Source organism: Xyrauchen texanus, chromosome 38 (assembly GCF_025860055.1).
Source record: "Xyrauchen texanus isolate HMW12.3.18 chromosome 38, RBS_HiC_50CHRs, whole genome shotgun sequence".
In the NCBI taxonomy this organism is placed as follows: domain Eukaryota; kingdom Metazoa; phylum Chordata; class Actinopteri; order Cypriniformes; family Catostomidae; genus Xyrauchen; species Xyrauchen texanus.
Genome location: NC_068313.1, coordinates 19972429 through 19988953, shown reverse-complemented (window position 1 = coordinate 19988953; position 16525 = coordinate 19972429). Strand labels below are relative to the sequence as shown.

Genomic DNA, 16525 nt, shown 5'->3' with positions numbered 1-16525 from the left:
TTTTAAAAAATAAAGTTATTTTTAACTTTACTCAGTGATCCCACAATGTTGTTTTATTTACACGTAATAAAAAATAAATATATATATAGATGATAAAGTCCTAATATTTTGAGAATAAAGTAAAAATTATTAGAAGAAATAATTTCAGTTCAGTTCTGCCCACAAATCAGATTGAGGACTCAAAACTTTGACATTGTTGTCCATAAGCCATTTTGCCACAACTTTGGAGGTATGCTTAGGATCATTGTCTATTTGGAAGACCCATATTGAGCTTTAACTTTCTGGCTGATGTCTTGAGATGTTGCTTCAATATATCCACATAAATGGCATCATGAGGAAGGAAAATTATTTCGTGAAGGGGCACCAGTCCCTCCTGCAGTAAAGCACCCCACAACATGATGCTGCTACCAACATGCTTCACGGTTCGGATGGTGTTTTTCAGCTTGCAAGCCTCACCCTTTTTCCTCCAAATATAACGATGGACATTGTGGCCAAAAAGTTCAAATTTTGTTTCATCAGACCAGAGGAAATTTCTCCAAAGTCAAATCTTTGTTCCCATGTTCACTTGCAAACTGTATTCTGGCTTTTTTATGGCAGTTCTGAAGCATTAGCTTCTTCCTTGCTGATATAGGACTTGTTTTACTGTGGATACAGATACTTGTCTACCTGTTTCCTCCAGCATCTTCACAAGGTAATTTGCTGTTGTTCTGGGATTGATTTGCACTTTTCACATCAAACTATATTTGAGACAGAATGCATCTCCTTCCTGAGCAGTATGATGGCTGCGTGGCCCATGGTGTTTATACTTGTGTACTGTTGTTGGTACAGATGAACGTAATACCTTCAGGCATTTGAAAATTGCTCCCAAGGATGAACCAGACTTGTGGAGGTCCACAATTATTTTCTGAGATCTTTTCTTTTGATTTTCCCATGATGTCAGTTAAAGAGCCACTGAGTTTGAAGGTAGGCCTTAAAATATTTCCACAGGTGCACCTCCAATTCAGTACACATCCTATCAGAATCTAATTGGCTAATTGTCTAAAGACTTGACATCATTTTCTGGAATTATCCAAACTGCTTAAATGCACAGTTAACCAAGTAAACAATTGTTGGAAACATTTCTCATTTCAAGCACAAAGTAGACATCCTAAACGACTTGCCAAAACTATAGCTTGCTAATATTAAATCTGTGGAGTGGTTAAAAAATTTGTTTAATGAAGTGTATGTAAAATTCTGACTTCAAATGTATATAATTCATAGCAATTCCAATTATTTTTCGCTTCACTTGAGTGTGAGCCTATATCTCGTGCCTCCCTTGACAGTCATCCACATGTTGAAAAATCATGTACTAATGCACACCTCTTTCAGGAACAGAGAGCTCACAAAAACTTCCCACAAATTCAGATCTGTTGCACAGCCAAGTTATCTCCCTGGTTAGTGGTGTTGTATGTAAAGACCCAGACGCTCCACTTTGCTATTGTCCACCACATCCATTTCCTTTTGATTTATTCTCAAAATATTATGACTTAAAATACTTTGATTTTATTGTTAGCATTAGTTTTTGCACAATGAACAATGAGACGACAAGTTGTACATTTTGCTTTGACCCGCAATTTCAATTTAAAACGTGTTTGATCCATTTATTATGCACCTGACGTTTGCACAAATAAAGTTCTAAACAGGTGTCAGTGTTGTCTTGAAAGCCTGCTGCGTGCACGATGTGAGCAACACAATACAAACTTCCCTTGCTTAACCCACAAGTACTGGGAAAGGTAAACATGTAGAGATATTAATCTTTATGAAAATATTTAAGTATCTTCAACATACTAAATGAACATTCTCAACATGTTTTAAGGCATAAAATGCATACACTGAATATGCAAATAACAAAACTGGAGAAAAATTTCTTCTATATTACACATTACACATCAGGAAAACCTCTGACAAGTAAGCCTATGGAATTTCATTATCCAAAGTCAGGCAAAATGGCCTTTAGACAAAAAGTGTGTAAAACTATTGTTGGTTTTTTTAGTGTTTGTAAACAGTGCTTCACTTGTTTTTGAGTATTAATTATTGCTAAATTGCAGCAGAATTTATTTACGGTGTACGGAAGTTGCGTTTGTTTCCGGCGCTTGTCACCTTGCGCAACCCTTAGTTTGACCACGTGACTAGCTTTGTTGTGCAAAGTAGCATTAAGGCGTGTCCTGCTTTTTTCCACTGTATGGCTTGTTAAAATCATGTATATATTTGACTGAATGCTGACGCAGAAGCAGAAGTGGTAGCCCTCATGTAAAGCCCTCCTCGTGTGAAGACCTTTTTGTGTAAAGACCAGAGAATCTTCCTGTGCGAGTCCACCAAGCAAGGACACTCTGGAACTGCCAGCCTGCTGTGAACAAAGTAGACTTCATTCCAGCCTTTGCCACACAGTCCACCCTCAGCATCCTGGCACTGACGGAGACATGGATACGTCCAGAGGATACAGCAACACCTGCTGCTAACTCCAACAACAACTTCTCTCACACCTCTCCACATACGTAGGGGTGGGGCAACAGGTTTGTTAATTCATAACAACCAGACTTTTTCACCACAATCTTCACTATGCAACATACATCTTTTGAATTCCATGCCATAACTACAATGCAACCCACAAAAATACATGTTGTTGTCATCTATCACCCTCCAGGTCAGCTGACAAATTGTCTTGAGGAGCTGGATGTCCTGCTGTCCTCCTTGCCAGAGGATGGTAGGCCACTTGTGGTTCTTGGCGAATTCAACATACACCAGGACAAGCCCCAGGCCACTGAACTGAATACTCCTCTGGCCTCATTTGATTTGGAAAGACTACACACCACAGCAACTCACAGATCGGGCAACCAGCTGGACCTCATATTTACATGTAACTGTACCAACACAAATATTCTTGTTACACATTTACATGTCTCTGATCACTACTTTGTTCAATTAAACATGACTCTCCCATCTACATTAAAACAGACTCCACCTTTGGTTTCCTTTTGCTGTAACCTCAGTTCTCCTTCACCCTCTCGCCTTTCCACTGCAGTCTCTACATCTCTTCCCACAATAAATGCATTTTCCACACCACAGACACACTAAGCTCTACTTTAACAACCTGTCTAGACAACATCTGTCCTCTCTCCTCTAGGCCAGCATGTACTACACCACCCAGCCCCTGGCTGTCTGACATCCTTCGCGAACATCGGACTGACCTCAGGGCAGATGAGAGGAGATGGCGTAAATCTAAAGATCCAGCAGATCTAAGAAAATATCAGCTTCTGCTTGCAACTTTTTCAGATGACGTTAAATCTGCAAAAACCTGATATTACCAGAACAAGATCAACAGCCCCACAGACACTCGCAGCTTGTTTAGAACATTCAACACACTTCTCTGCCCTCCCCCTCCACCACCTGACACATCACTGACAGCAGATATCTTCACCACATTTTTTACAAATAAGGTTACAACCATCAGCAATACATTCTCAGCACCACACCCGGTCAAACACCTGTCTCTTGTATGCAACTCTTCTGTCTCTATGTTCTCTACTCTGACTGACACTGAGGTCTCTAAACTCCTCCTCTTCAACCACACCACCACCTGTTCCCTTGACCCCATTCCTTCTCACCTTCTCCAGGCCATCTCTCCGTCCATCCAACCTGGACTCACAGACATAATTAACACGTCTCTACTTACAGGCACTTTCCCCAATACATTTAAGCAGGCTCGAGTAACCCCCGCTGCTTTAGAAACCTGAACTTAACACCACACAAATAAAACACTACAGACCAGTCTCTCTCATCCCATTCATGGCAAAAACACTTGAAAGGGCAGTTTTCAATCAAATCTCTCACAGAACAAGCTGCTGAATGACAATCAGTCAGGCTTTAAAAGTGGAAAGTTGGAGTTGAGTTGTGAAAAAAGTGGAGTTGCTGAGACAGGCAAAAGCTGAATCCAGATCATCCGTCCTGATTCTGCTGGACCTTTATGCAGCCTTTGACATGGTCAACCATCAGATCCTACTCTCCACCCTCTCCTCACTGGGCAACGAAGGAACTGTGTTTAACAGTGACTGGTATAACTATTATCTCTCAGGTAGGTCCTTCAAGGTTGCCTGGAGAGTTGAGGTAGCCAACCCACATCAGTTACTTACTGGGGTACCTCAGGGATCAGTGCTTGGGCCACTTCTCTAAATCACAACATCACTGGGACCCATCATTCAGTCACATGGGTTCTCTTAACCACTGCTACGCTGATGACACGCAACTCTCCTTTCTAGCCCAATGACACCAATGTGACTGCTCAAATCACTGCCTGCCTGGCAGAAATCTCGGTCTGGATGAAGGAACACCACCTGCAAATCAACCCAGCCAAGGCCGAACTCCTTGTCTTTCCAGCCAACCCTGCTGTTGAACACAACATCATGGTACAGCTGGGTACAACTACAGTATCACCTTTCAAAACTATCAGAAATCTAGGGGTAACCATCGATAACAATCTAAACTTTACAGTCCACATCTCAAAGACTGCAAGATCATGTAGATTTACACTCTACAATATCAGGAAGATAAGACCCTTCCTCTCGGAACATGCCACACAACTGCTTGTTCAGTCACTTGTCATAACTAGACTGGACTACTGAAACCCTCTTATTGCAGGCCTCCCTGCATGTGCACTTAGACTTCTGCAAATGATCCAGAATGCAGCAGCACGTCTGATCTTTTATGAACCAAAGAGAGCACGTTACACCACTCTTTGTCTCTCTCCACTGGCTGCCAGTTGATGCAGGTATCAAATTCAAGGCTCTGATGCTGGCATACAAAACAGTCACTGGGTTTGCTCCAGCACACCTAAAATCATTTCTGCAGAGCTACGTTCCCACCAGAAGCCTGCGGTCGGCTAAGGAACGTCGCCGGACTTTCAGTTTCATCATACCACGTTGGTGGAATGACCTTCCCAACTCCATCAGTGAAGCTGACTCACTCTTGGTCTTCAAAAAATTACTTAAAACACATCTTTTCCATGAACACTTAACCAGTCACTAAAATGTTTTTTTATTAAGTTTATTTATTAAACTTTAATCTGGTTTGAATACTATTCTGATGCAAGTGAAACATTGTAGTATGGCACTTTTCGTACCACTGTCTCCTTAAGATGATTGACTTATGTTTTCCTCTGCTTTGGATAAAAGCGTCTGCCAAATGAATAAAATGTAAATGTAAAAAGGTCTTGGAATGAGCAAAGAGTTGGTCGCTAGGCAGAGTTGGTAGCTAAACTAGCTGAGTTTGGTTGCTAGCTTGCGAAACTAGCTGAGCTATCTCTAACTTTATAAATGCAGAAGTGTCGTTTCTATAAATTAATAATTAGCTAGCTGACATAATTGGTGTAAGGTGAAACTGACGTTTGAAACTCATTAAGTTTACTTGCAACAACAACTCAAAACAATCCAAACTATAGTCCTTTTAAGTCACTAGGTAATTAGCACACTGCAGCCATAGTTAATGCCAACTGTTTCTATAGTGTCCTAAACTAGCGCTAGCGAATTAAATTATTAATTTCATAACCAAAAGATCGATTCATTGTTATCATACACCATCAAAGGCGTCGTTTGGAAGGCTGCGTCCTCCGGAGGTCGCATTTGTGAGCCGTATATGTCATCGAGGCTCAATTAAAGACATGCAAATAATTGCCCCAAACATAAATATGTATTGTGGTGATAACATCTTAAAGTTTTCAATTAAAATAAAAAATTATATTCAGAGGGCACAATTATTGATTTAAGTTTTAAACAAACCTATCAATTCGCTTCAGAAGACATTAATCGATTGACTGGAGTTGTGTGGATTACTTTTATGCTGCCTAAATATGCCTTTTGGACGTCAAACTTTGGTAGTCATTTCCTGGCATTGTATGGACACACTAAGTTGAAATGTGGTTATACTAATCCTCATTTCAGTTCTGCTAAAGAACGAAATACATACACATCTGAGATGGCTTAAAGGTGAGAAAATCATGAGAGAATTTTCATTTCGTGTGCACTAATCCTTTGTAAGAGTACAGTGACAAAATCTGAAACAAATACACATTATTAGCTAAAATAAGGAACTGAGAGTAAATACAGTTGTACTCTATTACTGAAAACTTATGTTTATGTCTTTCTTGTCACAGTTATTTCAGTTTTAAGATTGTGCTGTAATACTTTGGTAAGCTACAATGTAATCAGTTCTGCAAATATCTGTCAGATAATGTGTTTTCAGATGTTTATTTGTTTGTCTGTATGTACAATTTGATAGACCTACCTCTTTTAAGCTGCTTGAAAGAGCCATCTTGAATGTATGCAACATTATTTTTCTGTCAAGTGTTTTTGCTCTATAATCTAAGGTGAAGTATTGTCCACAAATATTATTCTGTTGTGCAAGTGATTAATAAAGTGTATGTTAAAGCGAGATATTATGCTTCATGGATTGCATTTATTTTCCCCAATTATATTTGACATATTATTTACATTGGGGCAATGAGAAATAAACAATTCAGTCAATTGTAAAAATAAAATTAGACCTCTAAAAGTCTAAACTTGTTGCATTAACATTTTTCAGTTGGCAAAATTAAAATTCTTTGAGTTGAATATTCTCTGCTGCAGCAACAGTCTTTTAACTTTGGCTTAATCAGACTAAAAGACTGTTGATGCAACAGAATATTCAACTCAAATAATTTGTATTGTGCCAGCTGAAAATTTTTAGTGGTCTAAATCTTTTTACAGTGTACCTGCAATTAAACGTCTTCTGTCAGTGTGTGTACTTTGCTCCCTGTGTAATTTGATATGTTGGTAAAAAACATCAGGCTTTCAATGAGTATTTAGGTTAATTTATCATGGGTCGCAAAATCTACATTAGGCAAGCCATTCTATTAGTTAGGCTATTGTATTGCTATTGGAAGTTCCATTCATAATGTTTCCCCCTTTATCCAGTATAAAATTTCACAAAGAGTAAAACAGGTTACACTATAGCAACCCTAATCAAACTTTTCATCAAATTTTCAAGCCGAGTCAGATTGCAGGTATGCAAGCTTTTAAATTTTACTTGTGAATCATGTCCCACAAAGAAATAAATCATTTTCAAGACTTAAACTAAACACCCAGTGCAGTTAAAGGTAACTAGGAGTAGAATTCAAAATGAATACAAACAAATAAGGCATTCAAACATGATCTAAGATAGAAGGATCAGGCATGCAGGATGTTTATGGAAAAAGTAGTCTGGGTTGGAATTACGAAAAACCTATTGTCTAGAATTTCACTTAAACTGGATTATGGCTCCTTCTGTGATGGCAGAGATGTATTAATTGGTTTTCTAAGAAGGCCAGTGAAAAGGCACAGGTGCATGCCAGCATTTAACCTTTCGCTCTAATGAACAGCAACCACAGACAAAAGAGCAGCAGAAAAACCCAAGTCTGGGAGAAATGCCTGGGTTGTGGATAAATTCTTAGAGGAATGTGAGGTCTTTCACACCTGCCCCACTAGTAAGCCCCTAAATAAATCAATGTGCATAGAACTGAGGCAACCTGTTTTGGTAATTTCTTGAAGTAGATTTCATCTGAATATGACACCAAAAACCAAAGAGCATGGCAAAAATAGAGCCACTTGGCCAAATGGTAACAAAAGACCATCTCTTCCATTGGGCTGCATGCATGTGACCTTTGACTTATGTGGCTAACTTGAGCTGCACTGCAGGATGGCAGAGACATGTTTTCCCTGCTACAGCGGTCTTACTGTGATTCAAACTCACTGGAGTTCTGATGATATACACTATTCAACTGAAGATCAAATGAACGAGGCAGCAATGCGCAACATAACTCCTTCCACAACAATTTAAAATCTAACAAAACAACTTGATTTGGCACAAAGACTCAGTAACTTTGTATTCAAAAGCAAATCAAGATCTTAATGCTATTTCTATAGATCTGTTTGCCAATAATTCAACACGGCTTATCAAGCCAAAAGTATTGCACAAGAAACAGCGAGAGACATCAGAGCGTGGGAGAGGAACAGACAAGACCCATACTCACCAGGGAGGATTCATACAATTCCTGTGAATGAAAGAGGGAAGTATATTTCATTTCCAGGAACATACGCATCATTAAGAAAAGGGGTGGGGGGAACCCTAGGTTGTACAATATATTTCACAGGGAAGTTGGGCCCAGCAAGAACTGATGTAACCCAAGGCTTGATTCATAAAGTAATGAATCAAACAGTTCAAAGGTTATGTATTCTCTTATGGCTGTTAATTCATGCAGCATTTAAAGGATTTTATGGAAACAGCAGGCCTAAATACGTTTGCTATCTATCATACAGGATTCACTATGCAAACTAAATCTATATATAGAGATAGAATTCATTCTGAAGAGTAAAAATTATCTTTTTAAAATCTATATATTCCCTTTTTCTTTGAAAAACAGTGATTGAGGAAAAGAACGAGAAGAGTGTTGTGATTGAAAGTATGAGAAAACTGGGGCACATTTCTTAATGCTCCACATATTTTACCACTGTCAGTCTGTCACTGTTGGAATGTACGTACAATGGATCAGCTGAGTTGAACAGTTCAAAGAACTTTGCATAACCGTGTCTGCTGCTCTCTCTGCAGGAAACAAGAGGCCTCATCATGGCAGTGTTTAAAGGGTCAACATCTGCCTTATTCTGGGTTGAATACAGACATCAGCCATTAGACAAAATGACTGCCGAGATGTCCTGCTTGTACCCAAAACAATGAAAAATGTAAGCAAATATTTTGCAAATCCAGAATTTACAAGTGATTTTGTCAAGTGTGTTATTCCACCACTAGCATAACCAAACATAATTGCTAAAATAATGACAAACACTCCCCTCATTTGACAAATGGATTGTCCCTCCCCAAACTCACATCATTGGTTGAGCCAATGTTGCTTTATTGGGCTGCTTATACAAACAAAGCAATGCCATATAGCATTTCAACCTATGAATGGCTTACTTAGTTCCCTCTGCATATTAAGTTAGGATCTATAACCAGGGTTGGGAATAGAGAATTGGTTTATTTTTCAAAACTAGTTTTCAGACTATGAACAAGCCCGAAATACACAAACTTATTTTGGGACTTTTATTTACAATGCTCTATATTTTTGTATTTACCAGATTAAGCATTGTATAGCCTATATATTCACCAGATTAAGAATATTGTATAAGCTGTATTTCACCAGACCAGGTTTTTTTATTTTTTATTATTATTCTCAAGATATGAAGTTGAATACACAATATATGTGTTGACAGCCACATTACCAACTAGTCACATTTGTCTTTTCATGTCCTTGCTTCAATTTAGAACACTTGATTATCGAATCAAAATAACCAAATTTGCACTGAAGTGAGGATAAAAATATGGATGAAAAAATAAATATATTGGCAATTGTAGCATATATTTTTGCAGACAACCAATACCAGTCCACTCTGATACATACAGTACATAAAAAAAAAAGAACAAATCAAAACATTAAATGGTCTGTGTAAACACCTGTTGCCTGAATGTTTTCACACAATATATTAAAGGATCTTATCATTTGTTGACTGAGTGCTGTGGGCATTTAATACAATAAGAAATGCATTTCTTATATCCAAATATTAATTTCACAGAAGTACTAAAAGAATCGTTAATGGAATCGTTAAGGAACCAGAACTGTTAACATTAATTGTAATCAGAACAGTTAAATTCCTTGGGATTCCCATCCCTATAAAAGACACTGAATAAAAATACAGACATCATCTTTTAATCCAGCGTGCACTGCAATGCAATATTGCTATTGTAGCAGTCCTGCAATTTCTGTCTGAAAGGATTAGTTCACCCAAAAATGAAAATTCTCTCATCATTTACTCACACTTATGCCATCCCAGATATGTATGACTTTCTTCTTCAGAACACAAATTAATAATTATAAAAAAAATATTTAAGCTCCAAAAAGCACTTAGAGCCAACATAAAATAATCCATAAGACTCCAGTGGATTAAATTATGTGTTATGAAGCGAAACTCTAGGCGTATGTAAGAAATAGATCTATATCAATTTTCTTTTACTAAATAGTCACGAGGGTCGAGGTCAAGCTCACATGAAAACTGATGCATGAAATATGAAAAAAAAATAAGTAGAAAAACAGAGTAGCATAGAAATCCATACATAGATGCCTCAATCGGCTGGTTTAGATACTTCAACTGTGGCGCCATCTTGGAACGGTGAACAAGGAGATATGTTCGAATGCAAGCGAGTGAGTGGAGGAGATACCGGAGAACAAACTCCTTGACCGCAGCATAAACTTCTTTTGTGTGGAAAAGGAGTTGTGTTTCATAGAAACAGCTGCTAATAAGGGATTTACAAATGAATATCTATGCAGGAGGCTTTCACACGAGAGGCAGTTTGAACTCCCTCAACAAGCTGGATGGAAGCTAACATTTTTAGTAAAAAGGTTTTAAATATGAATCTATTTCTTACAAACACCTATCTTTTCACTTCAGAAGACTTAATGAATTAGACCACTAGAATCATATGGATTATTTTTATGTTGTTATATGTAATTTTTGGAGCTTCAAAAATTTGGCACCCATCCACATGCATTTCATAAACCTACAGAGTTGAAATATTGTTAAAAAAAAAATCTTCATACGTGTTCTGCTAAAGAAAGACAGTCATACACATCTGGGATGGCATGAGGGTAAATTATTAGAGAATGTAAATTTTTGGGTGAACTATCCCTTTAATTCTTGTATAGCAATGTGAAACTAGTCTACACAATGGGTGTGTTCTTTCATTCTCATTGGCATTAATGTTTTAAAAGTCTTATGTCATAATTCTTCACGAGAGAGGTTGGTCAGGTGTTTATTTAAGGTCACATCCAGCTCATATGACTCAGTGGGCCATTTCTAAAACAGGTTGGACTGCTCGGGTACAGGTTCACACACCTGGATGCCATCCAGACACATTGAGAGGAAATCGTGAAACCTGGACATAAAGGACAGACAAGTTTCCACATGTGACATAACGACACGCGATTGAAAGAGAAATGTGGCTTCAATGCCATTATGCTCATATGAGTCACAAAAAAAAACTTTTAGCCACAAGAAACAATAAGCTTTGCCCTCAAGTTGAATGTTTCCTAGCTCAAACTAGCGAGGTGATAACATTTAAAAGTAAAGAGGAGGGCTGGCCCACTGCCAAGCAAGTCACAGATATCCCAATAGGGAGATTAAAGCTGACAACTTTGCTCTTCAGTTGGCAGCAGACATGAACTGAGATTGATTTGTCTTCTCAACTGCATATGTTGCCCATGGGCAGAGGCAGAGTGCTGAGAAACACAATACAACTTGAAAAACAAGAGTATGGTTTGAGAAGAGCTTGAGTTAGAGATGAAAGATTCACGCATGGATCACACATTGCACACATCTTTTCCCCCCCATACACATGGTGCTGGTTTTTGATGTGTCACCATTATTCATGCAGCCCAGAAGCGGAGTTGAGCAGGCCAACTGCTTAAAGAACCTCACACAGCCCACTCTTGAAGTGCTGTCTATTATTCAGAAAGCCTGGTTTGTACATTATGAAAATGCGTGCTGAAAAAACCCACAACCATGACCAGTGAAGTTTTTCCTTGTAGATATGCAGGCACAATATTTCCATCTCATCTTCTTTCGATCCAAAATGGAACCCAGCTGTGACAAATCAACAAATATGGGTAAAAGGTTTCTGATGCTTTCAAAACAATCTACACATATGGGGCGGCTATGGCTCAGGTGGTAGAGCGGGTTGTCCACTAATCGCAGGGTTGGTGGTTCGATTCCCGGCCCACACGACTCCACGTGCCTTGGGCAAGACACTGAACACCAAGTTGCTCCCAATTGCAGGCTCTGCTGTCATTGGTGTGTGAATGTGTGCATGAATGGGTGAATGAGACGCAGTGTAAAGCACTTTGAATAACACCAAGGTTAAAACGGTGCTATATATGTGCAGATCATTTATCATATAAGTTTATAAACATCTGCCGATTTACAAAAATCACCCTCTTATGATGCTCATTTCCTGTTTAATATCAAGCCAGCTGGACAAAGTTCTGTCCTCTGCAATACTGCTGTGCCATCTTCACCCACTGTTCTGTAGTTAAAGCACTTGTGGAAATATAAGTAATATTGCAATGAAGGAAGAATTATTTAAAAAATTATTAACAATGAACCTTGGATGAATCAGATCTCAATTAGGGCTGGGAGATATGTCTTAAATTATATCTCAACACTGTTCAGCTTATTGACGATATTCAATATATATCGCAATAATTATGTATTTGCTTTAAAAAATTTAATCAGAGGAACCATTGTAGCGAAGTAGATTCAATATTTTAAAGATATTAAATAAAAATCTATTTAAAAAAATAATTAGTTATTTTTAAAATAAAACACAAGGGAGAATGAAATTCAATCATTTTCACTGATATGCACTTTATATGTACATTTTTATTTAAGTGATGCATAGTAGCTTAATAAAAAGTAGACCCTGACCGATATGGGATTTTTTGAGACTGATACCGATTTTAGAGGGGGAAATTCACAGATTACTGATATGGTGGCCGATATAGTTAACAAAATTAAATGAAAATGAATGAGAACAGACCTTCTCTATGTAGATTGTGCACCGATATGACTATGCAAATGTACTCAGAAGGCTGCTTTCTTAAACAAATATTTTTATCAAAGATTATTTGACATTATTATTATTATTATTATTATTATTATTATTATTATACATTGTCAACAAATTCTAGAAATGAACACTGAAAAAATAAAGAATAAATAAAAATACAATAAATAGCTTAATAAACATCAGTGCAGTATGTTCAGTATCAGACAGTTGCTGACCATTTAAATAAAAAACGTATTACAATTATAGCTAAATAAAAATCAGTATTACTTAGTATCAGTCAAATACTGACTATTTTTATTCTACCATTCAATTAGGGGCAGGTTGTAAAAAAAGAAGCATTTACACCTACCGAGTCAAGAGATAAACGGTGTCAGCAGTGTTACACCATATTTTGCAATACAAGTTCAGGGGAAACTTACAACGGTGGAAAACCAGACTATTTAATATTGCATTTTGTAAACCCAATGACTGGAATTGTTCAGTTGAAGGGGGTACCAAACTGCAAATCCTGAACAAAACAGTTTGGTGAATACATGTTTACACATTAGCTTCCACTCAACTGACAAGAATGTAGCTACATGTTTAGCTAGTTAGCTATAAGCTCGTTGTCACGGAGAGTAAAAGATAGATGTTGTTTATTTTCCAGAATTGCATCTCACCAACTAGGTAACAACGTAGAGTGAAATCAACATTCAACAGACACAATCCACCACCACACCGTTGTCTGAGTTGCAAAAAGATGCTCTGCTTACCTTTTCAATCTGCTACATTATTGACTGCACTGACAAACTCTTGCTGGCAAACATATGTAATAAACAGGAGTGACTTGGTTGTCAGGGACAGGGTTAATGTTATATTAGTTATATTGAAAAGGGCAAATGATGGTGTCTTTGTTTATTAACTTTCCAGCATGTATTCCACAAATTAGTTGGCAACTTAAGGTGAAGACACCACTTAACTCCACATCGCTTAACTCCGCAGTGTCTGCAGAACCACGTCACCAGAACCACCATCACCTCAGCTCAGCATTGTTTTCTGCATTATATGTGTATATGCAAGAATGCTTGATCCTGTATTACTTTGATTTCACAATGAACGTAAACTGATCTGAGATCGCCGCCATGCGCAGGCACACAGATCAGCGAGTCACCGGTTTTGAATCACACACAGACCGTGTTATTTTCTGTCTTCAAATCACAGCCTTTTGTGGAATAACAATCACATATGACCAACTTTCCATTTTGATTAGTCTACTGATGCGCTCTTTATGAAACTTAATGGCCAATTTAAAGCACATTAAAGTCAATGCAATATTCACAAAATTGGTCAATTTTACATCGTCAGCAAAATAATCTTGATTATATCGTTAATATCCTATATATCACCCAGCCCTAATGCCAAGGTCTGCAATTTAGACCCACAGTAAACTGAAAGCTCAGCTTGTGATGAGAGGAATTCAAATGATCTAAAACAAATAAATTAAAGGAACAGTTCACCAAAAAGTTATTATTCTCTCGTCATTTACTCGTCTTGTCATATTTTGGCCTGTTCTCACCCAAAATCGATTTAATTGCTTCAGAACACATGGACTAAACCACTGCAGTCTTATGGAATACCTTTATGTTATACTTTTTGGAATTTGAAAATTTGGTCTCCCTTCACTTTCATTGCATGGACAAACAGACATCATATCTCCATTAAAAAATGTGTTTGTGTTCCACGTAACACAGAAAGTCACACAAATTTGAGACGATAAAAGAGTGAGTAAATAATGAGATAATTATAATTTTTGGGTGAACTATTCCTTTTAAGTTATGTTCTGCCAAATCAGATATTACATGTCTGTTTAAAGGAGGCTCAAAAGACTGAAAAAAGCAAAGAAAAGATTAGCACTTCACACCCAATTGGTTCCTTTAGCAATTGGTTAGACTGATGCCGGCATAACCATCCTTCATTCACTAATGTTCCTAAAGTATGTCTAAATTCTGTCTACTTCCATGCCTGTTAAAGCCTTTGCATAGCAGCATGCAGTAAAACCAAGAAGGCAGCTGGAAGTCATTGTTTATTCAACTTTCCATAAATCCCTGAAATATGGGGAAACTTAGATGAGAAACACATGTGAGAGGAATGGATACCGGCCAGCCAGTGGAACTGATAAAAAGAGGAAAATTTCAAGCCTTCCCATACAAAATCTGAACCCCCTACACTGACCACGTCTGTCCAGGATCAGGGGACACGAGGGCAGAGGGGTGCTGACATGACTGAATCAAAGCTGATGTGAACTCAGGGATAAGGGCAGTGACAGTGGCACTGCTAATCCTGATGGTATGATCACCAGTAAGAGAATCTGACCTAAGGTCAAAAGTTCATCACTGATTGTGGCCATTAGCAGGGGCTGGTTTCAAATAGTATTACTGAGGAAAATCAACCACTTCTCAAATGAAGAGCCAACTTCTCAAATCTGATCACCAATATATGTCAAATAAGATCTGGATAAGAGATAGAAAGATAGCAAAATTATCTAAAAATATGGGTTATGTCAAAATTACATAGGAACACACATTCTGACCAAATGTTTACTTTGAATTGCTTTGGATAAAAGTAAATGTGAGTTAATGTGTCCAAAGGTAATTGTCATATAAATGTATCCACAATTAATTCACCTAGCATAAATGAAATAATGTACTTGAACTGTATGGAGAGAGATAAAACAATATATTGCATGTCAGCACACTTCTATGGCATTAAACTGCAATCAGATTAACTGACTACGTAAATAAGTAAATTAATCAAGCATAGGCACAGTTGCCTTTAATTTACCTGTCTGAAATCAGCCACAAAAGTTATGAGAGTACCATCTCCTTGTTTAAACTCCAGAGTGATGGAGTCTTTCTCACCGTCCGCTTCCAGAACTTCATCTGTGATTTGTCCATCGGACAAACGAACCTTCACCTTCAGCTCTGATCCAGACCCAAGAGTAATTGACAACGTGAGCACCCAAACCAAAACCGTTAACCGAACTGATCCCGATGAAATCCGCCTCGCCAACATTCCAGATTATCCTAACACTCTGAGCTCAGAAGGAGAACGCACTGGAATAACAGTCCAGTGGTTATAAAGTAGCGTTGATGCGGTCCGACTCATTCCACAACACTCAGATAGACTCAGCTATCCCCCCCTCTAATATCACTGCGTGTCCGCATTTGAAACTTACTCCGTATTTTTTGGAAGCTGGAAAAACAAATTAATTCATAAAGTGTTTCAAAAAAAGGTCTAGAAACAATTCACGTTTGGTAAATAAACATAAGAAAAGCCGCGTCGCACATACGATCAATCTGGTGTTTTCACTCGTCTCGCGCCTCTCATTGAGCGAACTTTGATTTGTGAGCTCGCGCAGATTCGTGCTCAAGACATTGACGCTCGTGCTCATTCAGGACACTGCGCTTCACGCTGACTTCAATTTTAGTTTCTGTTTTTATTCTCAGGAGTTTTTTTTTTTTCCTCTGTCGCCTAGTATTGCGGATTCGTCACTTCCTTCATTATCCAAAGTGCAGCAGTCCTACAGCCTCCCAGTCCCAAAGTTTAGATAGCAGCACTCGAAAACTCTTAAAGGCACAGCGCCCTCTCAAACAACCGTCCAATAGGAGCCTGCGTAGTGGGTAAAGCGCTCCATTCACTCTCATTAGTTATGGGAAGATCGAATCATTTTACTGACTTGGATCTTTGAGTCTCGTTCAGCAAAACGAACAAATCTTTATTCAAGTCATTTCGTTCCTTTGAGCACAATTAAATTAAAATGTAAAAAATG

General features: G+C 38.1%; 1 protein-coding gene across 1 annotated transcript in view; it reads right to left on the bottom strand.

Annotated features, from left to right (window-relative positions):
• Positions 1-16257, bottom strand: part of oafa (OAF homolog a (Drosophila)) — a 29094-nt gene extending 12837 nt beyond the window's left edge. The window contains exon 1 of the mRNA XM_052110453.1: positions 15538-16257. Within this exon, the coding sequence (XP_051966413.1) occupies positions 15538-15768 (231 nt within the window). The 5' untranslated portion in view covers positions 15769-16257. The remainder of the gene's footprint in view (positions 1-15537) is intronic.
• Between the last annotated feature and the right edge of the window lie 268 nt (positions 16258-16525).